The sequence below is a fragment of the Sus scrofa genome, chromosome 14, assembly GCF_054392235.1.
Source record: "Sus scrofa isolate SSC_HxYL_T2T_F1_AM1 chromosome 14, Sscrofa_HxYL_maternal_Yorkshire_Landrace_v2.0, whole genome shotgun sequence".
In the NCBI taxonomy this organism is placed as follows: Eukaryota; Metazoa; Chordata; class Mammalia; order Artiodactyla; family Suidae; genus Sus; species Sus scrofa.
The window spans coordinates 137,206,987-137,230,012 of NC_139396.1; the positions used below are offsets into that span (position 1 = coordinate 137,206,987).

At 55.3% G+C, this 23,026-nt stretch overlaps 1 protein-coding gene across 12 annotated transcripts in view; it reads right to left on the minus strand.

Annotated features, from left to right (window-relative positions):
- The window catches only part of SH3PXD2A (SH3 and PX domains 2A), a 261,628-nt gene that overhangs the window by 10,348 nt on the left and 228,254 nt on the right, over nt 1–23,026 (minus strand). For 8 of the 12 annotated variants that reach the window (XM_021072763.2, XM_021072762.2, XM_084995270.1 and 5 more), the window contains 6 exons: nt 19,476–19,589; nt 15,633–15,716; nt 9,752–9,869; nt 5,916–6,253; nt 4,584–4,633; nt 1,674–1,793 (listed from right to left, as the gene is read on the minus strand). In XM_021072763.2, coding sequence (XP_020928422.1) covers nt 1,674–1,793; nt 4,584–4,633; nt 5,916–6,253; nt 9,752–9,869; nt 15,633–15,716; nt 19,476–19,589 — 824 coding nt within the window. The remainder of the gene's footprint in view (nt 1–1,673; nt 1,794–4,583; nt 4,634–5,915; nt 6,254–9,751; nt 9,870–15,632; nt 15,717–19,475; nt 19,590–23,026) is intronic. The other 4 variants (XM_084995268.1, XM_021072764.2, XM_084995274.1 and 1 more) reach the window with 1 other exon arrangement.

The following is a 23,026-nucleotide window of genomic DNA, read 5'->3' on the forward strand; positions in this document are numbered from 1 at the left end:
CATAAATGGAAGATGCAGGTGGCCCTCCACTGCTGCAGGTTCTGCATCCATGGATACAGAGGCCCGACTGCACTAAGCCATTTCACATAAGGGCTTTGAGCATCCCAGGATGTCGGTATCCCCTGGAGGCTGTGGGACCAATCCCGTACGCATACAGGGGGACACCTGTAATTTTGAATTGTGGGACACTGCTGAGGGAAGAGGTCCCAGGGAGGGGAAGGGAAGCTTGAGAACACTGGCACGGGGGAAGAGGGGTGAGAAGGAAGGGAGGACAGAGACCACCAAAGGCAAGCTCTGCCTGAGGCCGCCCTCTGCAGCCCCCGACCTTCCTTAGGTCCTGTATTCCAGCCTTTGTTCGCTCTGCCCACGCCATACGCAAAATTCATGCTCGGCTAGATCCTAAGCACGTCCATTCTCTTCCACTGTGAGTGTGTAGGCTTTTCCAGACACATAAGCACCCCTGAGAGAATGATGTCTCTTGGAGGCTTAGTTCTAAGTTCCGGCCATGTGATTTCCGACCTTTGCAAGGAGGACATCACCTCTTCAGCAGGCAGAGGCAGCCCGATTACTCTTCCGAGGGTTTTACAGGAATCGACTGGAGTTAACTCCATTACTCCCCAGAGCCACTCAAGAGGTCTGAGCCATGGATCGTCTCTGGCCCCTGGAATGCCACAGTGCTGGCCACAAAGTAGCACTTTGTAAGTGCTGAGACAGGTGGGGGTGGGGGGAGCATGACAGGGCCTGTTATCCTGTCTTCAGAGAGAAATCATCAAAGCCTGGGGGAGAAGGGACTGCATCAAACGTCAAAGGTGCCTGTGGTGTGGATGTGGCCAGAGTCGGGGTCCTCCGTACCTTACTTTGGCTCCCTGCACCACATTCTCTCAAGAACAGCTTCCTAATGTGGGTTGTGCAGAATCCCGGCCCCCAGGTGCTCCCAGGAGAGGAAGTCTAGGCAATGCTGCCGATTCTAATCACGTCTTAGAGACACACAGTACCACCCCCATATCAAAGGCTCTAAGAAGTTTTGCAATCAAAACAACAAAGCTGGAGTTCTCGTTGCGGCTCAGTGGTTAACGAGTCCAACTAGGAGCCATAAGGTTGTGGGTTCGATCCCTGGCCTTGCTCAGTGGGTTAACGATCTGGTGTTGCTGTGAGCTGTGGTGTAGGTCACAGACGTGGCTCGGATCTGGTGTTGCTGTGGCTGTGGTATAGGCCAGCAGCTGCAGCTCTGATTGGACCCCTGGCCTGGGAACCTCCATATGCTGCAGGTGCAGCCCTAAAAAGACAAAAGACAAAAGACAAAAACAAAACAAAACAAAAAAACACGACCAACCAACCAAACAAAAACCCCCAAAAACAAAGCTGGCTGGGTTTTGTTTAATGTACTGTCCTCCAAACTCATCTGATCCCAGAAGCCCTTTAATTCCCCCTCACAAGCTCCTGTAATATGCTCTGGGGAATGCTGCTGTGAGGGGAGCTGGGTGGAGGCATGAGGCGGGGGTTCTAGTCCTGGCTGTGACACTTACTGGCTTTAGGCAAATTCTCATCCCTGTGGGTCTTATTTCTGCACCTTTCCTGCCCAACACCCCCCCACACCCTGCCACCTGCTTCAGGAACATTGCCAGCAGGACATAAATGGGGAACTCTTAACCTTGTGGGGGCCCCAGGCTCACCTCTGCCTTTTGTCCACCTCGAAAACTGATCCCATCAGAAATGCACGACTGGAATTCGGCAATGGTGTAGTACTCCACCTCAACAGAAGGGGGCTCTGGCGGCTTCGGCAGCTGGAATCCCTAAGGCAGAGAAAGACTCAGTGAGGGAGACCCACTTGATCAGAACCTCAACAGTGGTGAGTTACACCAGCTGGAAAGCAGCTGACCTGAGGATTATCTATCACCTGAGTCTCAGGGTGTCTCTCCAAGAGATCACTCCCCTGACCATGCTAAGAATCCCTAGGATTCAGTTGAGACTCGTCTAAGCCATGTAAATGATCATCTAGTTACAAAGTAAATTTCCATCCTTACATCTTTGGAATCCAGCTTTCAGAAGCCTCAGCGGCTAGGTCCCAAAATGAAAGTTAAGAAGCAGAGAAACCTGTAAGAAAGCCTGTCTGTGCACATTGCTCCCGGCAGAGGAGTCTCAGGTGAAGGGTGACGCCCGGCTGCACGGGCTGGGATGTGAGGAGAGACCTTGGCTGGCCATCGGGATGATGCCAACTGGTCAGGCAAGCACAGAGCATAGAATCCTTGGCTCTGGGGTGGGGAGGAACACGCTCGGCAGCCTCAATGTTTCCAAGATGTTGGCACTTTGAATTCTAGGCCTGACAGGCAGGGAGATTTAGACTGTGGCCACAGCCCACGGCTTGTGAACCTCATCCATTCATTTTACAAATGTTTGCTGTGTGTCTACTGGGTGCCAGACACTGGTCCAAGGCACCAGACATCCAAGAGTGAATCAAAGGGACACCCCCCTGCCCTCGTGGAGAGGACATTCCAGCTTTGGCTGGTCTCTACTCTGGCCAATTTTGGTGCCTCCCTGTGACTCCCAGTATGTCCTGGTGTCATACAAAGGGGTTAAAATAAAACAATTTTATTAAAAAAGGTACTTGTTTGCTAGGCTAGGGGGAGGAAGTGGCTACAGTGTAGCAGAAAGACTTCAAAGAACCTTTGCCTTGCAGCTGGACACTCAGCAATTCACCAGCTGCAGGGCCCTGGGCAAGGCCCTTGACCTCCCTGAGCCTTAGCTTCCTCATCTGCAAAATGGAACTAGGGTCATGAGATCACAAACACAGGTTTTTTTGTCTTTTTAGGGCTGTACCTGCGGCATATGGAGGTTCCCAGGCTAGGGGTTGAATCAGAGCTGTAGCCACCGGCCTACACCACAGCCATAGCAACACCAGATCCAAGCCGCATCTGTGATCTACACCTCAGCTCACGGCAATGCTGGATGCTTAACCCACTGAGCGAGGCCAGGGATCGAACCCGAGTACTCATGGCTACTAGTGGGGTTCATTAACCACTGAGCCACAAAGGGAACCCAAGATCATGAACACATTTCTGGTCCATCTATGGGGCACAGGAAGCGCTCCATAGACAGCAGCCCAGGCTGGACCCTCTTCATGAAACACCATCCTAGTCCTCTTAACCTGCCTTGTCCTTCAAGGCTCAGCAGGTTCTAATCCTGCCACTTGCAACTGAGCTGCCTTGGGTCAGAGTGAGGGAATGGTGGGGGAAGGCTGGTTTTGAGGGGCCAGATATGATCTGGTCAACCTTCCCTGCCCTGGTGCCTGGCCCTGCAGCCAGGCATGTGTGCAGGGGTGGCCTGGACCCCCCGCCAGGTGGGAGTCAGCCGGGCCTTGGCAGAATGAGCAGCATTGACTCAGCAAACTCTGCTTTTGGTAAGTGTGCAAGGAATCGCCCCATTCTTGCCAAAATCAAGTCTGCCTGAAAGTAATCACCAGAGGGATGGGAGGAGAGGAGACAGAACTTGCTGTTCAACTGCGTAAAATGAGCTAGACTCTCCACTGGGGCTCATGGCCAGGGCAAAGATGGTCTCATCTCTAGGGGCCAAATGACTCTTCAAAAGTCTTGTTTAAGGAAGGTCCAATCTGACTGCTGTTGTCTGCCTCCCTGGGACAGATGTCACTGATCACAGTAAGTCTCCCTGCAAAGCTCAGATGTGACTTCAGAATCCTTGTCTACACACAGTGCACAGAGAGCTGACACAGGACATGGAAAGCTGATGGCCAGCTCTCTGCACACACAACCTCATCTCATCCTTACAGTAGCCCTAGGAGGTGGCTGCCATTGTCCCTGTCTTGTAAGGAAGGAGACTGAGGCCTGTAGAGGGCATGCAACTTGCCCAGGGGCTCGCTGTTTCTAAGCATCAGAAGTGGAATGTGAATCTATGCCTGGTAGGTTCAAAGCCCCATTCTTTCCACTGCATCCCATCACCCAGATAATAGTTCTCTGCTCTAGGGCTCTCGGCCCCAGCATCTTGAGAGTACATCTGCCTCCCTGATGGTCTGGAGGCCAAGAAACCTCGCCCACAGGCGCCAGGGACCCAGGCAGCACCGAGTCTCTTTGAGCTTCGGCCTGAGCCAATCCCTGCCACTTACTACCCTCCTTCCCCGAGGATGCTCACTGGACTGCCCTCTGCCCACCCTCCCAACCCCACATCCATCAGGCACTTCCGAGCAAGGAAGGCAAAGCTGAACAGCTTCCAGGCTCACATGGACAGCAGCCCCATTTCCAGCCCCTGGCAATGCCCTGGCCGGACACTCTCGCCAGCCAGTCTAAATGTTTATGTCTGCCAGTGCAGTGGCTGGGGTGGATTTATTTAGCTTTGGAATGCAGAGCGTTTTTTATTATAAACTGTCCAGTGAGACCCCAGGAAGGCTGGGATCCCCAGGCTTCCTCCCTGCCCCCGGCATCATGAGGCTGGAAGCCCTGGCCCAGCCCTGGCACAGCCCTGGCGAAGTGCTGGACCAATGGACTCTGCATAGAGACAGCCAAGTGACGGGGGCTGCTAGAGTGCGCCCCAGAAAAGGGACAGGAAAGGGAGAAGAAATTCAGCATACATACCAGGCTGGACTCTCTGCGAGGTGGAGGCCTTGTCCTTAAGTTTGGGGAGCCTAGAAGAAGGAAGCAGAGCTTCAGAAATCCCAGCCAGACAACAGTGCTTTCCCTGGCCGTGACCACCTCCTGGTCCTGGGAAGTTCCTGCCTTTGTCCTGCATTTACAAAGAACGCACGCTCTCAGTCGCTGCAGGCACTAGAGCTGAACTTCAGTGCAAAGTCAAAGAACCTTAAGCATCCTTGACTATGTTCTAAGGGATCCGTGAACATGCTAAAATGTTCAAACATAGGGGCATTTTTCAGGGCCAAGGGTAAATAACTTTATCAGATTTTCAGGGTTAGAAAGAGAGACCAGGTCTCTTTTTTGCTCACTACCAAATCCTTAGGGGCTGACACAGTGCCAGGCAAGAGGGGGCACCCTCAAAATATTTCCCAATGGACTGTGCCAAAGGTTTCAGGCACAGAGCTAACTTAACCAAGCTCACAACCAGACTAGAAAACAGCTTTCCTCCAGATTTGAAGAACGGTTGGACACAAACAGAAGCTGGTCTCTCATAACATAGAATAGTTTAACCCTCAACCACAGGCACCCCTGCACCAGGCTTCTCTGGTAGGAAAGAAGGTGATTCTGGAAGAAAATGCCACTGAAAATGTGTGGAGAGATACAGCCGCCCTTCCAAGTGTCCCAGGTTCCCAGTAAGGTGACAGGGAAGGAGGAGTAGGGCGAGATGTTTTTCTCTTGCTGTCACTCAGAAAGCAGCCCTGCCTAAGGGCTCCCATCTCACGGCCTGGGTGACTGCACTTATCTGAGTGGCCACTCCTGGCTCTCTACCAGTGGCAGAGGGAACACTGCCGGCTCATATACTCATGCAGTTTATCTTCAGTGGAGGACATGGAAGGAATTGCCTTGTCCAGGCTTTTTTTTTTTTTTTTTTGCTTTTTAGGGCCATATCTGAGGCATAGGAAGGTTCCCAGGCTAGGGGTCAAATCGGAGCTGTAGCTGCTGGCCTACACCGCAGCCACAGCAATGCCAGATCCAAGATGCGTCTGCAACTTACACCACAGCTCATGGCCACACCAGATCCTTAGCCCATTGAGCAGGGCCAGGGATTGAACCTGCATCCTCATGGATACTAGTCTGGTTCATAACCCACGGAGCCACAATGGGAATTCCTCACGCTTGAGATTAGCATGAGACAAGCTGGCAAAGCGAGGCTGGGGTCAGGGGTCAGCCTGCATCTCTGGGAGGGAATGACAGGGGGAACCACGCACACCTGTCCAGCTCCCCTTGCACCTCATGCCCCTTCCCTAAAGGCTCCGGGGTCAGTGGGGCTCTTACTGATCTGGGCCCTCTGAGGAGCAATCCTGGCCACAGCCGGGGAGCCCTGGGCCAGCTTCGAGACGGTTCTCTCCGGGACGCCCAGGGCGCTGCCGTTGGAGGCGTTGCAGAGGATGGGCAGGCTGATCTCCTTCTTGGCGATGGGGGCCTCTGGGCCCTCGCCTTCAGCTGGGGGGGTCTCCTTGTCCCCAGACGCCTTCTTGTTCAGCAGGTTGCTGATCTCCATGATGTTCCCGATGATCTCCACGGGGCCTGCCAGGTTCTTCTTCCGTGCTGGCAGGTCATCCTTGATTTTCTTCAGGTAGGAAGCGGGCGCCCAGCCCTCTTTGCCCAGGTATCTGCGGGGAGGAGTGGGACAAGGTGTCACAAGAGCCCCATTGCCGGGCCCCAGGCTCCATCTGGCCTTGCCCAGCTGTGCTCCACAAGACACTGGGCAAAGCCTCTATTCTGGAGAGAATGAGAACTGAGGGCAGGTGGAAAGGCACCTAGAACAGCACGTCTTCCTCTCTCTTGCTCTTTGCCTGATCCCTCTTGGTGTGGACTCTCCTAGTTTGCAAAGTCAGGCAAACATGGGACCTTGAGATGAGAAGATGCCTCAAATTTTGGGTTGCCCAAAAAAGTAGGCTTTGCAATGGCCTCAACACAGCAGAGGGCAGTTCTTGGAGCTAAGACATGAGAAGGTGTATAGAGTTAAATGACCAATTGGAGAGGGAAATAAGGATCAGAGAGGTGAAAGGGCAGGACGGGTGGGAGCTAGGAAACCCGAGGTCTGGTCTATGGTACCTTGGACCAGTGCCTATCCTGAAGCTCCATTATTTCTCTTCTGCAAAATGCTGGGAGAGAGTAGCTGCAGACATTTATCCAGATGGGCAGACACATTGAGACCAACTGGGAAGATGTCTATAAAGAGTGACCGCATGAGGGGACGAACTGGCATCACTGCAGGAGATGCAGACAAACCAACTTCACAGAATAAGCCCACAAACAGAACAACGCGCAAGGTGACATTTCAAAGCAGTGGGGTCAATGAGTGATTTGGGACGACCGACGATCCAGTGAGAAGAAAAAACAAGTGAGACTCTGGCCTCATGACTGTACAACAAAATTAAAAATACAAGTCACGAATATTGGCTTCATCTTGGGGGTTGAGAAATTCTTTCTAAGTGGAACTCCCAAAGCAGAAACCATAAATGAAAAGACTAAATAAAGCACATGACTGGATAAAATTAAAGACTTTGGTATGGCAAAACAAAAACAAAAGGAAACAAAACAAAAACAAAACCAAAAACCCATAAACAAGAGCGAAAAGCAAATGACAGGGCTGACTTAATTTTAGGGGATTTGCTGACTTCTGAAAACAAGCTTTTCCCTTTCCCCCCCATGATGCTGAGCTTCTACCCAAACCCACCGGGAGCTTACTGCCTGGTCTAGCCATAGCTGGCCAATGCCCCGGAGTCTGGGGTGCCATGTCCTCGCCTGCTCCCTGGGACACGGCTGGCTCTCTGGAACGGCTCCTCCATGCCAGATGTCTGACAATCCCTCCACCCCCCTGCCTCCCATCTGACCTTGTTCTGGGGGGTTCATTGTGGGGAGAAAAAGGTAAAAGTTAAAGTTTCTAAGGTGTCTGAGCTTTGCAGGAAAACTCAGGCAGGAGGTGGTCTCTCATGTTCACGTCACACAAATGGCAGGCTGACCCTCGCTTGTCCGTCTGGTCCCCCGTTTTGGAGCTCAGAAGGCAGACCTCAGTGAACAAACGGATAGAAGTCAGGGAGCCAGCAGGGCAGACAGAAGCACAGAATTTCAGAGGTGGGCAAGAGCAACTCGTGATGATGCCTCATCTTACATACGAGCCGACAATCAAGGCTCAGAGAAGCAAAGCGAGAAGCAGAGGGTCACACAGCTAGCTGTTGGCAGCATCTGGCCCAGAACTTGGAGCAAAGACGAAGACGACTCTGGCGGCCACGGAGCACAGCGTGCAGAGATGGGGAGCAAAGTCTCAGGGGAGTGACGGCCAGGACTGCTCACTGTCCTGAGTGCTCCTGTTACAGGCCCTGATGTGCCCCTTCAGTGTTACGCGGATAAAATTAGATTCCAGGCGGGGAGGCGCAAGGGAATCAGGAGCGGCTGTGTGTGTTCGGGTCCAACTCTGCTCGCATCTGCTTTCCAGCTCCGGAGCACGGAATGACTCCAGAGGGAAGCCAACTGGAAAGGGAGGAGGATGGGGAGAGAGGGAGGCTGTGTATGTGGGGGGTGGGGGTGGAGGAGAACGACAGGAAATGAGGATCAACACAGAGCCTGGGATGCTGGGAAACGGCATAGTTAAGGGGGTGTCTGGAAGCCTTCTTAAGGTGGAACCTTTTCAGCAGGGTTTTGTCAGCTGAAGCTTCCGCTGGCAGAAGGGCTAAGCCACAGGGACGAGGGCTGACTGGATGAAGCAGCTCAGAGTGGTTTTATTGGTCCTTTCAGAAAACTAAAAAAAACCCCTCACCGCCCTGTAGATAACCTTTGGGCGAGTGGTTTAGGTTAGAAGCCCGCCTTTTCGCTAGCGTCCACATGCAGACTTGTGGTGGCTGCTCCAGTTTCCATTGCTCAGAGACCATCAAAGTCTAGAGGCAGAGAATCTGGGCAAACACGTCCAGGCACACAGTCCTGTCTGACCTAACAAGACAGAAAGGGAGAGCTCAGCCCCCTGACTGGTGTGCAGGGGGCGGGGGCGGCTCTGTCCTGTCAGGCCACATGAAGGTTCAAGTCTATGTGGCCAATGACCTTCATCCTACCCTCAGCAGAGACCAATCTTCACCCTACCATGTGCTGCCTTCTGAGCAACTGTCTTATGAGCGCCTGGCTACCCCAGTCAATCCCCTTGGTGGAGACAGCTCAGAACACACCTCCTGCCCATAGTGGGTCTGGGGCTACGAGGTGTGGGAGGCTGGGGAGGTGGTCCCTACAGCCCACAGCCCAACAGGGGACCATCTCTTGTCTTCAGGGTTACAGGCAGAGAAGAGAAACTGGACCACATTATCACAGCTGAGCTGCTTCTGAAGGACCCAGAAATATTTCCTAGGAGCAAAGCCCCCTGGGGGTGCTGGCTGGCCTGGGAGCCCAGGGCCAGAGGAACCTTAGAGCCTGGGGGCAGGGCCTGGGAAGGGAGAGATGAGTGAGGCCCATCCGGTTTAGTTTGCTTCCAGGAGTGTCAGGAAGCTCCCCCCTCCCCTACCGTACCCTCAAATGGGTTTCTCAGCTGGGAAGTGTGACTAGGTCCAAGGAGAGGGAAGGGCAGAGCGAGAGGCCTCTGAACGAGGTCTGGGCTCAGGCCTCACTTCTGCCCCAGCTCTCACACCCAGGGGAAGCAGCCCTGCAGAGAGGAGCAGCCCAGTCCAGAGCCTGCATCTGAGGCTGGGCCGGGGGCAGCAGGGGCTGCCTGCTGGGACCTCAGCAAAGGCTGGGGACACCAGTGCTCCAGGCGGCCAGAGTTGCAGAGCCCGCCAAGCAGCCAAGGTCGGACGCAGAAAACCAAATTCAGATGTGCCGGACCCTCTTGGCAGATGCTCGCGAAGGGATTGCACCACTGCCTGCAAGCTGAGCCGAGGCCCCTGTGCCTCGCTGGCTGCAGCTCAGGCTCTGCTTTGTGTGTGCTGAGAGGGGGTCTGCAAGACGAGCTTTGTTAGAGCTGCTCTGCTGCGCAGTGCTGGAGCACCCAGGCCAGGCCGTGGGCGCGAAGCTGCTATCAGGATGGACCTGCCGGCTGGGGTCCGCAGCCACTGTGCTGCCCAGGGCTGGCCTGCGGCCGGAGTGGCCGGAAAGCACCTCGCTCCTTCCTCTGCGGGGGCTCCTACCTGATGTACCACCAGCCCTCCAAATTCTTCCGGATCACCTCCACAGTGACGCCCTTCTCAAAGCCAATCTCGTCCTTGCTTTGGCTGGCATAAGGCTGCACGGTGACGTACTTCTCTTCTGTGGGTGTGGGCCAAGCAAGAAAGCACAATTAGTTGAGGTCAGGGTGCGGGTCGTTTTTCCTGCCACCTCCTCCCCCTGGTTGGCCTCACTTAAATGGGGGCCAGGGTACGCTGGGTCAGCCTCTGGGAATAGAAGCGACCAGGCCCCACAGCTACTTCCCACATATGCCAAAGCCAACCTGGGCCTCAGGTGGCCCTGCAAGCCCCAGGCAGCAGAGAGCTGCCTTTCCCTGGCCCTGTAACATCAGACAGGCTGCTGGAATCTGGAGTCCTCAGGGCCCCGGAAACCCCCTCTGGGCAGAGGAAAGGGCTACAGATAACCTGGCACTCATGAGACCTGAGTCAGGAACCCTGAGAACAGGAGTTCCCACTGTGGCACAATGAGATCAGTGATATCTTGGGAGTGCTGCGACGAGGGTTCAATCCCCAGCCTGGCGCGGTTGGGGATCCAGTGTTGCCACAGCTGCGCCTGGGTCATGACTGTAGCTTGGATCTGGTCCTTGGCCCAGGAACTCCATGTGCCTCAGGGCAGCCAAAAAAGGATGTCTGAGAACAGACCTGGTGTCTCCTGGATGTCTGGTGGCACATCCCCTTTTTCCCTGAAGGTGCTATATTTCTGTGCCTCAAACCTGCTCTCCTGGCCCTTCTCCCACTCCAACCCTTAATCCCCTGCTCTGTCTGGCCTTCCAGTGAGCAGGCCACCATGCCCAGGTGCCTTCAGAGGCCGGCATGCTGAGCTGACAACACAGCTCAGTGGAACCTCTGCTCTGGTCTCACGATAGGACCATAAACCCTAGTTCAAGGTCCCAGGCACCTTGTGGGGGCTGAGGAGGAGCTTGGGGAGCTAGTGTGTGGGGGTGGCACTGGGCAATTGGTGGATCCCTCTGCCTCTCTCCTGGCAGGGACCTTGTACCTCCACTGGATTCTTTGCTCAGGCTTCCAGGGAGGTTGAACCTGTGCTGTCCTCTCTGACCTGGATCCTCCCTGGGGGCTGAGGGCCTGGAATGCAGCAGGACCTCCAAAGGGACTAGAAAGCATTGATAGGGGAAAGGGGCTGAGCTGGGGCACTTAGTGGGAGATTCTCTGAGATCAAAAGAGCAGAAATTGACAGAACATTGTAAATCAACTATAACAAAAATTTTTTAGGAGTTCCTGTTGTGGTGCAGTGGAAACGAATCTGACTAGGAACCATGAGGTTGTGGGTTTGATCCCTGGCCCTGCTCAGTAGGTTAAGGATCCGGCATTGCCATGAGCTGTAGTGTAGGTTGCAGACTTGGCTTGGATCCTGAGTTGCTGTGGCTGTGACTGGCAGCTGTAGCTGCACCTCCATATGGTATGGGTGCAGTCCTAAAAAAGCAAAACAAACAACCCCCCCCCAAAAAAACCAAAAAATTTAAATTAAAAAAGGGAAAATAGAAAAACAGGCAATCAAAGTAAATTTTTTTGGGGGGGGGTCTTTTTAGGGCTGCACCTGCAGCATATGAAGGTTCCCAGGCTAGGGGTTGAATCGAAGCTGCAGCTGCCAGCCTACGGTGCAGCCATAGCAACTCGGGAGCCATAGACTCTGACAACCTACACCACAGCTCATGGCAATGCTGGACCCTTAACTCAATGAGTGAGGCCAGGAATTGAACCTGTATTCTCATGGATACTGCTTGGGTTCGTAACCCACTGAGCCACAATGGGAACTCTAATAAAAGTAATGCTAAAAAAAAAAAAAAAAAAAAAAAAAAAAAAAAGGGCAGATGCTGATACAGAAAGCCTGAATCTAAGACGTCTGCTCCCTACTTCCTGGCTCCAGCTGCCTGATCACCCCCGACTCAGCTGGACCCTGACTGGCAGCCTGCCTGAGCCTCTGGCAGCAGTGGGGCAGAGGCAGCTGCCACCCCAAGCCCTGCTCAGAGGGCCATGTGTTCGTTCTTCCCCAGATTATCAGGGTCCTGTTTAGAGCCCTGTGCTGGGCGGAGAGAGCAGCTCCCTTTGGGCAGGAGGCAGATGCCCACCAGGCTGCAAGGGCAGAGCCGGCGGGCTGCGGGCCGAATGGCAAAGGCTGCCAACAAGCAAAAGTAGGTGATCCCCCGCGGAAGCCTCTGCAGTTTAGCATGCTCTTCTCAACCACGAGCTTTCTCAGCATCAACTCACTCTGGGAAGCCTTCAGATTCCAACCCAGCCATGCTGGGGAGAGCCGCCAAGACCGCCTGAGAACCTGGTCCAGCCAGATTCTGACTCGTGGGCCTGTGAGAAGTTCTGTGTTCTACAGTCTCCCGCCCCTTGCACTCCTGCCTATTCCTGGTCTCGCTCCATTTTCCAGCAGGCTTGGTAAATCCTGGCCCTGGCGGTGGCCAGAGGGGCAAGCGCCAGGTCCCAGGGTTCCAGGGTTCTGAGGCTGGGGTGAGCTGAGGCCTGGGCTCCACATTTTGCCTTTGCTCAGTTGGGCTATTTTTAAAAGCTTGTGGTTCCTGCAGGAAGCCATCGTGAAAGTATCCCTAGGCAGGGCTGCTTTTGCAGAGAAAAATTACAGCCTTTCTCTTGGGAAGATCAGAGGAGCCAAGCAAGCCCTGCCGTGTGGCAGAGGACAGGGTCCGGGCTCTGGAGCTGCCAGACCCAAGCACCAGCCTCTGCAGCCCCCAGGGCTCCTGGACAGAGCCCCAAGGGCCATGGAAGGGTCTTGCCCCCCTCTGGCCCTCTTGGGGTGGGCAGGGCCAACGATGTCAGTTCTACCCAGGAAAGCTGAGCTGCTCCTCCTGCACAAAGCCCTCTTCCTGGTGGCCCTCGGGGCTGACATGAACACAGATGTCTGGGGGTTCATGCTCCCAGGAAGGGGTCTGTCTGGCCCAGGGGCACATCCTGCCCTGTCACTGCAGGTTCCAGCCCTAGTCCCAGGCAACTGGTCTCTATGGGGGCTTGGTTTGCTGCCACGTTTGGCTCAGATGATGGAGGTGTGGGTTACCTCTGTGTGGATACAAGCCACGTGGGTCTCAGCCCCCTACTTAGAGGTCTCCTTGAGGGAAAGGCAGAGCCAGCCTCTCTACTGTAAGGGGCCACAAACCCCACCTTGGAGAGGCAGATACAAGGATGCCTGGCCTGATGGAAGTGGCCCGGGGTGGGGGGCAGGGAGAGGAGGCACTGAGTCATTTGCACTGGTTGGGGTCTCTAGAAGAGATGCCCCTGGAGTTCCCATTGCGGCTCAGTAGTAACGAACCCGACTAGTATCCATGAGGACTCGGGTTCGATCCCTGGCCTCACTCAGTGGGTTAAGGATCTGGTGTTGCCATGAGCTGCGGTGTGGGTCACAGACATGGCTTGGATCCTGCGTGGCTGTGGCGGTGGCGTAGGCTGGCAGCGGCAGCTCCAACTCGACCTCTAGCCTGGGAACTTCCACATGCTGCAAGTGCCGCCCTCAAAAACAGAAAACAAAAAGATGCTCCTCAGGAATCGGAGCTGAGGGAAAGGGCCTGGGAGTTCTGGGGTGGAGGCACCTCTGGGTTTCTGAGAAGCGCTGAGGCCCTGGTCACTCTGAGGTGCCATCAAAGGGTGGTGGCCACATGGCCCCTGGGCAGGCTGGCTGGGTAGGTGGCTCCGGGGAGGTGGACAGGCCTGTTCTGATTTTGGAGGCAGGGGCTGAAGAGCCCTGCAGTTTCCAAACCACAGACGCCTCCTCTTTCCAAACACTTTCCCCTCCGTCAGCAGTCTCCCTGGCTCCCCTCCCGGCCCCCACAACTTACCCAACCCCACTGCAAGAGGCCTTTTGATTCCAAAGGCCTGGCTGGCTGAGGGAGTGGGGGAGCGGAGGCCCTGGGGAAGCAGTGCTTTTCTCTTGTCTAGTTATACATGACCCACTGCCTGATTCCCCATCAGCACGGCTGTTTGCAGTGGGGTTTCTCCCAGCCAACTTTCTGCACATTTTTCTTGGCTGCCTGATTTAACTTAGCCCTAATTTAACTTAGGGCTGAGACTGGGAAATGATGTTGTTTAGGTCTCTTACATAAGAGACAAGTTGTGGGCCTATATTTGCTTACATATTTGCATATGCACAGGTGGCCACAGAATGACGCACTTAACTTGGCTATTTGTGTCTACGTATTGGTGTGTGTTTATAATTGTGAATGCACTGCCTATATGCACATGGCGTAAGAGTTAGTATACTACATGAGACTGCATGTGAAGCCATATGTGTACTTGTGGGGTAGCCGCAGAGGTGTACTTATGTTGTGGTTGTGTAGATAATCCATCTGTGACGATGTAAATAGTGCAAAGGTGAAGGTGGAATTACACGTGTGTATGTGTGAGTGGCTGTGCGCACAGGACTGCGGATGTGCAGCTGTGTGTATGGGGGCTGGATGGGACTGGGCAGTGCAGCCATGCCCCTGGCCTGCAGGGCTGTGTGCTGGTGGGAATGCTTTGCTGACCGAAGCATCCATGGGTCCACGTGGTTGCAGAATCAGTTGTGTTTGGGGTTTGGTGTGTGATGCTGTTTGGAGCCGATGCGGGAGGGGATGGGGGCAGGCCAAACCTTCCTCCCTGCTGTTTTTCCAGGCCAGTGTCCCATTCTCCTTTGCTGCCAAGGCCCAGGGCCGCGTCCCAGCCTGGCCCCCAGCAACGCTGGCCCACCCCTCCTACCTCTAGGGTAGCCTGTTCTGTTTCCATGACTTGGTTCCCTGCCCTGTGCCAACACCCAGGGACCAAGGCATGCTCCACCCTCAGGACAGGCTGGGCACCTCACGGCCAGTGCTCGGAGCCTGAAGCTGAGCCGGCCATAGCTGATGGCCACCCCAGCATCCAGCATCCAGGCCTGCTGCCACCCAGGCCTGGGGGCAGACACTAGAACAGGGTCTCACAGTGTGGGAACAAGCTTTGGAGGTGGAGTAAGCCCTGGGGCATCCCTGCTATTCTAGAAGAGCCAGTGCGGCTTACACGCCCTTTCAGCTGTGCTGTCACTGTCCGGGGCACACGCCCTCCACTCTCCCCAGGCAGGAGAAACGGGCCACCCACTGGCCTTGGGGCTCTGGAACTGTTTAGAGGTTTGTTCGGTGGTCCGCCCCTCATTTCCCTACCTCCCAGGCTCCTGGATGTTGCAAAGGCCCTGGACCGCCAACCAGTCTTGGTTCCCAATCGGCCTGTGTGGCAGGCCAGGGGCCTCCCAGAAATCATCTTGATCAGGCTCCTCCTGCAGTCCCAACTGCTAGTGCTGGGGGTGCTGGATCCCCTGGCTGGACCAACCTCCACCACGAAAGACTGTTGGGACTGTGCCCTGGGGCCAGGCTGGGTCTGGGTTTTGGTCCCTCTCCAGTTTTTCTGGTGCTGGCTGAAGGAGGAGATTGTGAGCTGGTCCTTCTTCCTACTCTGTCCCTAAGGAACTGCTAGAACAGCTTTGGCAGAGGGAGCCCCTTTTTCAGAGGAAGGAGGCAATAAAGGGCGGGGCCGAGTGGGACGGCCCAGCAGAGAATCGAAAAAGCTCGGCGCTCTTAGCCTGCAGCTTCAGGGCAAAGGCGGCCTTTCTGAGAGTCCAGCTGCCCCCGCAATCCTGTCCTATTTTCCATGACCCCTGCCTCCAGGATGCTGGCTGAAGCCAGAGCCACCCCAGTGTCCGCCCCTCCCCAGCCCCCCGGTCCCCTGCAGCTGCAGTAGGTGAGAGCAAAGTCTGGCTGGTGAATCTGGGTAAGGAAGGGGCAGAGGAGCAGAGCCGGAAAGGAAGGGAGGTGTTAGTGAGAGAGCAAGAGGCGGCAGCTGTGGGTGAGGAGAAGCTGGCTCCCACTGTCACCTCGGCTGTGCTGCCTGTTGACCATCCCGCCCAGGGTCCACCGGCGATCCAGGCGCCGCAGATGGGCCTTGCGTCTCTTGGACACTGTCGTGGGAGATGGCGATGGAACACGCGGCCGACAGGAACCGGCGGAGAGAATGGAGATGAGGATGAGATGGGATGGGTGGGGAAGGGATGGAGGGGAGGGGAGGGGAGGTTCGCACGCCCAGGTCTTTACCGCCTGGACCGAGCCCCAGTGGCACGCGCCTGCTGATGGGTGCAGATGTGGCCCGTGACATCACCAGAGGTGAGAAATAACTCAACCAAAGCCAAACCCCTGGATTATGCCCCTGAGCCTGGGAGGGTCTAAGAATTTAGAATCTGAGCTCCTGAGAGGGAAAGAGGGTCCTTGGCTCCAGCGCAGCACAAAATGGCAACCCCAGGGTAGGGGGTGGTGGGGGGGGTGGGCATTGCTCCTGCCATCGCTGGGCAGTGAGGGTTCCAAGGAGGTGCACGTCTGTCTGCCCACCCCCACTCACTCAGCAAGTCCTGCTTGTGAATCCACCACCACAAGCCAGATACCACATGCCCACGAGAGACCTGAGGTCCCTTCCGTGTGGGGCTTATAGCTCTCACCATCCAGGATCTGTCTATGTCTTTGCTTTTCCACTTGTCCCCAATGGATCGAGTCTGATGAGGGCTAAGCCTCTGTGTCTGTGTTCCCAGGGCCAGACTCAGGGCCTGGCAAGTGGCTTATCCCTCAGAAATGTGGCCAAGGGAAGCATACACAGGAGGATGTCATGGACTTAGTCTGTTCCTTCCCCGCACACCACCCACTGGATTTCTGACAGCAGAGCACCTGCCTCCTGGCTTCTCACTGCTCCACACCCCTTTCATCTGCACAGGGCCTCTGGCTGCTGTGGACCAGTCCCAAGAACCCACTGCCTTCCTATGGGATGTCCAGGAGGAACTGTGGCCCCCACCTCCTGGCACCACAGAAGGAAGGTGCCAGGCTTCCCAGGTAGGGGATGGGAGGCTGGCGGTTAAGAGACAAATGGTACAGACACCCCTGAACCAAACTCACCAAGGCCTCCTAGAAGGGTCTCGCTTTTTTGGAGGAAGGAATGTAGCCTGTCTGCCCTGCCTCTTGTAAGCAGGAGGCCTGGACAAGAGCTTAGCGGTATGGATTCAGTCCGGGCGGCACTGCCAGGTTACTATGCCACCCTGTGCAGGCTGCCACCCCTTCCTAAGCCTCTGTTTCCTCATCTGTCTTTGGGGTTGACACCACCTGCCCTGGCATGAAATGAGACAGGGACTGATGGGGCTCAGAGATGAGGTCCTGTGGGTGAGGCCAGACTGGGAGGCTCTCAGACAGCTGGCCTCCTCGGGGGTGTGGCCCCCTGGTGTCTCTGTGAGCAGGAGGTGTGGCTGATGCCCAGCCTGGGGCCACCCTGGCAATAAGTGACATTTACCTGGTTTAAACCAGGCACCAAGACCATCTCACTAGAGCCTCACAGGAGCTCTCCCTATTTTAGAAATGGGGAGCCTGAGGCACAGGGCTGTTCAGGACCCATCTGAGCCACACACCCAAGCATGAGGCAGCACACGAATCCAGGCGGTCTACTCCGGAGACTGGATTCTAGACCCTGCGATGTGGTTCTTCCTCATCGACCACCTGCCAGTAGCGGGGAAGGCTTGCACAGGGGCTGGGGGTGCCAATGCCAGCCACCAGGAGGAAGGCAGGTCTTCACTGGTGGCTGCAGGGCATGAAGGCACAGACAGAGACCTCAGGTTCTAGTCTTGGCTCTGCCACTAACTGACCTGGTAACACCACTCCAGGCCTCCATTTCTTTACCTCCGAGCAGCAGTAGATCTGATGGTTCACTAGAGTCACCTGCCAACGTCAGGCCTGGACCCTCTTCCTCATCAGCGGACAACAGGGTCTCAGCCTCCACCTCATCCCCCCTACCCCAGTTTTGAATTCTGCACAGCACACCTGGCTTTGGGAGAAACACAAACGTATGCTAGACTGTCTGATAACAGAAATACAGCAGAACAGCCAACTGGAACATGAGCTGTTAAGGAAGCTTTGATGGGATGAAGGCTTCTAGTTTTTGTCCGCAGGGCTCGAGGGACCTACAATGGGATGGCAAGAGGGCTGTGGTAGAGATGGCCAGAGAAGGGACCAGGTGGGCTGCTCTCTTAGCCACAGGGCCACCAGGGCAGAGATTAGTGGACCCACCACAGTGACTGGGCCTCGGGCTGGGGTGCTGAGCTCTGAGCAGAGATGCCCATGATGTGACGATGGAATTCACAGCTGCCCAAAGGTTGCCAGGGGTACTGGCACAAGGTCCTATCAAAGTGTAAGAGAAACCCGGGCACACCTGCATATGTGTGTGTGCACGCGAGTGTGCGCACACATACACACACACCCCTTCTAGATGCAGAACCTTCATCAGCTTCCTGATTTACTCCATTGAGGTTAAAATTCTCTACAACCTGCTGCTACCTATTCTGTGCCAAGTACCTAATCTCTCTTCAAACCCGGCTGGCATCCGTGCGCACATACTTCTCAGGCTCTTTTCTGCCCACTTGGTGTCCTGGTCCTTCATCACCTGCCCAACTCTCTTGGTGTTGCCTTTTTAGGTGGGGCTCCAATGCCACACACACAGTCGTACCCCTGCCCCCTGAACTGCTTTCAAGAGAAATGCTTCACGGAGAGGTATGCAGCATGGTGGAAGACCACTGGCAGAGAAGACTGACCAGGACTCAAACCTTAAGAGGACGAACGCATTGCTAAGTATCTCAAAGCCTCAGTTCCTGCATCTGGAAAACAGAGCAGAAAGAGGGCCCTTCCCAGGGTAGTGGCGAGGGCATTTAAAGCTCCAGGCTGGACACCTGGGAGTGAGTGAGACCTCAGCACACGCTAGGGACTGTTATTTCTGAAAAGCCCTGGGCTTCTTCCTGCAAATGTGGAACCGGATAGGATGCCTGGTGACTGCAGACAAACAGACCAGAACCCGCCTGGGGGCCATGGCCCTCCACCGCCACAGAGGTGAGATGGCTGTGGGCTCAGCCTCGGGACTCGGGGAGCAGCCAGGAGGGACCAAGCACCCGGCCTGAACGTGCGGGCCCTTCCTGATGGGGCCCCATCCCTGGAAACCCGTCATAAGGCAGACATGCACTGCAGGGGCCACAGTGCTGATCAAGGGACTGAAATACAGCAGTTACACGGGAGGAAGGGTGGGGCTCCAACTGCCTGCCGAGTAACCGACATTTAGGGGAAGGATGAATAAGAAGCTGGCACTTGGAGGGCTGCTTATTTTGGCCTGGGCAGCATGGAATGGGGTGGGTGAGGGGGCAGGCCTGGAGGTGGCCTGAGCCCTGGGGGTGGGCATCAAGTCTCCTGGCTCTCACATGTGCCCAACTGGATAGTCCCCATTGACTGTAAGGGCAAGCATTCCTGCTGCAGGAATAAGGAGCTTTGGAATTAGGGGCAGGCGGCCGGGAACAGGGTGGCTCAAACTCGCCGCACTCCAACGGCCTGCTCTGGGGAATAGCCAAGTCCACGGATAGGCTGACCAGGTCACCTCGGGCTGGAGGGTGGAGGAGGGGTGGACTCTTGGAAACTCAACAGAGAAAAACCGAGAAAACCCTCACTAGCCCGAGCTAATCAGAGAGGCTGATGGAGGAGGGGCCGGAGCCACCCCTGGCTTCCTGCCTCATAGTCCCACCCTCTGCATCTCTGCCCTGGGCCGGGATAACAGTCACTCTGGGGACGCAGAGGCAGCTACCTCCCTGCACCAGTCTCAGCACGCCCCCCAGCTCCCCACCCCCGCCGCCCTTGAACTTGCAGGTCCTTACCTTCCCCAGTCTTGGAGGTATTGATGTCTGAGTCGTCTCGAGTACCATTCTGGGCTTCCAGGTAGGTGGCAGGGACCCAGCCCTGCTCCTCAGAGGTGCTCACGAACCACCAGCCTGCAGCAGGGACAAGAGAGAATGCAGTCAGGAGGGTCTGGCAGCGGATGGCAGCCGTGATGTGGGGGCTAGGATGCGGCGGGAAAGAGAAGTTTGGAGGGGAGGGCACAGAGCCACCCAGCCTGGGCGCCCAGCAGACACCTGGCCCATATCCGGATTCCAGGTTCCTCCCTGAGGAAGGAGAGACCCATGCACTCCCTGAGGAGAGGGCCTGAGGGGCCACAAGCCACTCACACAAGTGACACTAAGGTATATGGAATGACGGGCCAACGGGGACTTGCTGTGTAGCACAGAGAACTCTACCCAACATTCTGTGATAACCTACGTGGGAAAGGGATCTAAAAGAGAAAGGACGTGTGCACATGTATGACTGAATCTCTGCTGTACAGCGAAAATTATCACCACATTGTCAATCAACTATACGTTAACCAAACTTTAAAAAAAAATGAAGAAAAAAACTGCACATGAAACTGACACAATGATATGCTCAGTGTGGGAAAGTCACCTTGTAGGAAAGGCCAAGGGTGCTCCAGCCAAACCCAGGGACCGCACAGGGTGCATCTTTCCAGCCCACTAGGACCGCCAGTGTGATCTGGACCTCGACCACTTTTTCTGCTTCTAAAGGCACCTGGGTGTAAAGGTCGCGCAGAGCCCTTCTAATGGTCACGGCTCCCGCTTCTGACCGCGGGCCAGGGGTGTTTACACACCATGCTACTCGGTGTGTTGACAGTGCAATCACAGTAAGTGGGCACTGCACCCTCGAGTGACCCTAGACAACCACGGCCAAGTGATAATGGCATGTTCATTTTCTTTCTCATTTGTTGGCTCATTCGTTCCTCACTCAAACACTGAGCAAATACTCCAGACTCTGCAGGCCTGACCCTCCACCAACTGCCTTCACTTCCCTCCTAGCAGGTGCTCGTCACAGGGCCCCATCTCTGCCCCCCTCCCATTCTGATCCCTCTCTGCCTCCAGAGCGATTTGGCACCAACTCTTTTCTGCCTCGACAGAGCTCACCATTCCCAAACCTGGACTGTAGCCTGTTCAGAGACCCCAGGGCTCCCCCATGGGTAGCACTGGCCCCAACACAGCCCGAGGAGGGGGCCCGTGGGGGCCTCCAGAAGCTCCCAGGGGACTTCTGTGACAATAATGAAGAGGCACAGAGGACAACGGTCCCACCAACTGCCCAGGCCCTCAGAACCCAGGGTCACCACCTGGGTCCTCGACTTCCAATGCCCTGCGTCACAGGTCTGGGAGAGCAAATAGCCTGTGGTCTAGTCTTGAATGCCCACTGTACCCCGCCCTTTCCAGGGAGTTCCAGAACACTCTGTGCGCAGCTCTGCAAAGCCTGCGGAACGCCATGACATCTGTATGATACCACAATGTCAGATACACGTCCTTTTATGTTTGTCCACACCCCTAGACTGTCCAGCACCAGCACGGAGCCCTAAGGTAAACTAGGGACTGAGCGGTTAGGATGTGTCCACGTAGGCTCATCAGCTGTAACAAATGTATCTCTCGCTCTGCTGGGGGAGGCTGGTTGTTGAGGGGGTTATGTGTGTAGGGGCAGGGGGCATACATGAAACCTCTGTGCTTTCTATTCAATTTTTTTTTTTTTTTGGCTGCTTGGAGACATCCAGAGATCCAGGGCCAGGGATTAGAACTGAGCTGCAGTTGTGACCTGTGCTGCAGCTGTGGCAACGACGGATCTTTTAACCTACTCTGTTAGGCTGGGGTTTGAACCTGCGTCCTGGCACTGCAGAAATGCAGCCAATCCTGTTGTACCACAGTCAGAACTCCGCTTCTACTCAATTTTGCTGTGAACCTAAAACTACTCTTAAAAAACAAAACACAGTTGGGAGTTCCCTTCCTGGCTTAGTGGTTAACGAACCCAACTAGGATCCATGAGATGCAGGTTCCATCCCTGGCCTCGCTCAGTGGGTTAAGGATCCGGCACTGCTGTGAGCTGTGGTGTAGGTCATGGACTTGGCTCAGATCCTGAGTTGCTGTGGCTGTGGTGTAGGCTGGCGGCTGCAGCTTTGATTCGACCCCCCAGCCTGGGAACTTCCACATGCCGTGGGTTTGGCCCTAAAAAGCAAAAAACAGTCTTGAAAAGATAAGGAAAGGAAAGAAAAGGAAAGGAAAATAGAGTCTCAGATAAGAGTCTGGAACTTCTGAGGCCCAGCCCTTGCTGGGCCACTGCCCCTCTGGAACTTGAGCAAGATGCCTCCTTTCCCTCCCTCTGCCAGAATCAGGTCACTGCCCTTGTCCTTGCCCCAGGTGGGGTAGGTGTGAGCCACCTTCCTGAACCCCAGAGCCACATGCGCATTCTGGGTCTGCCGTGCAGAAGGCCACTGAGCAGGCTGCCTGGGGGTGGCACTGCCATCCTCCCCAAAGCTCAGACCACAGTGGTGTGGCTGCTTGGGACACTGTGGCTGAGACCTCCAAAGAAGCCAGAAGGCATGGACATACAGGGGTCTCTGCCTGCGCTGTCTTCTCTTAGCTCTGAGGAACACTCTCAGGAACCCCAACAGTCCCCGCCAAGAGGCCCTAAGACAGTGTTTGTCCATCGAGCCTGATGGGAGGTCAGGCAACAGGGCTCCCATCTCAAAGAGGTCTCCGCTGTCTGGCTCTGCCTCCTTGACCACTGGAGTGGGCACACGTGGCCAAGCGTGTTCTGACTGGTCTTTCATTTCCCCAGACACCGGATGGTTCAGGGGCTTTTCCAGGAACTGACATGGGTGCTCTGGAGATCTGTCCCCTAAGTCCCACGTGAATACTAGAGGAGAATGTTAGTACTAGGGAAGAGATGTCATGAGATTTAAGTCAATAGAGTCAAGTCAAGAGATGGAGAAAGTCCGGATTAACATCATTTGACTCTGGGAAGTGGTACGCTAAAGCTAGACCGCCCTGCTGGACTTTCTAATCACAGCGAGCCAGTGACCCTCCTGTGCAGTTTTACTGCCAGAGCAGGTTTCATTCACGCACGAATGCCATCCCTACCCAGCAATCCTCAAGGTTCAGAATCCAAAGTCTACCACCATGAGTTAAGTCCGGAGAACAAAACCCAAAGCCCACTGGGCAGCCACTACCACAGACCTTGGCTGGTGAGCACGGAGCTTTCCGAGCCACTCTGGGTAAGTGATTCCCCACCCCTACAAATGCCTATTCACCAGGATAACCTCCAAGAGCCCCAAAGAGCAGTCACCACAAGTCCCAACTTGAAGTCACTTTGGGGAGGGTCTGAAAGGCTGAGGCTCTCACACGATCCCCCAGGTCCAAGTCCCAGCGTCAAAAGCTCACAGGTTTTGGTTCTCACGTCCTCTCCAGACCCTCACCAAACTGATCACCCCAGGCCCACCCCCCGAAGCCACGAAGGTTTCCCCGGGATGGGTCTTGGCCAGGACCAGGGATCTTACTGTGGTCCTGCCACCCTT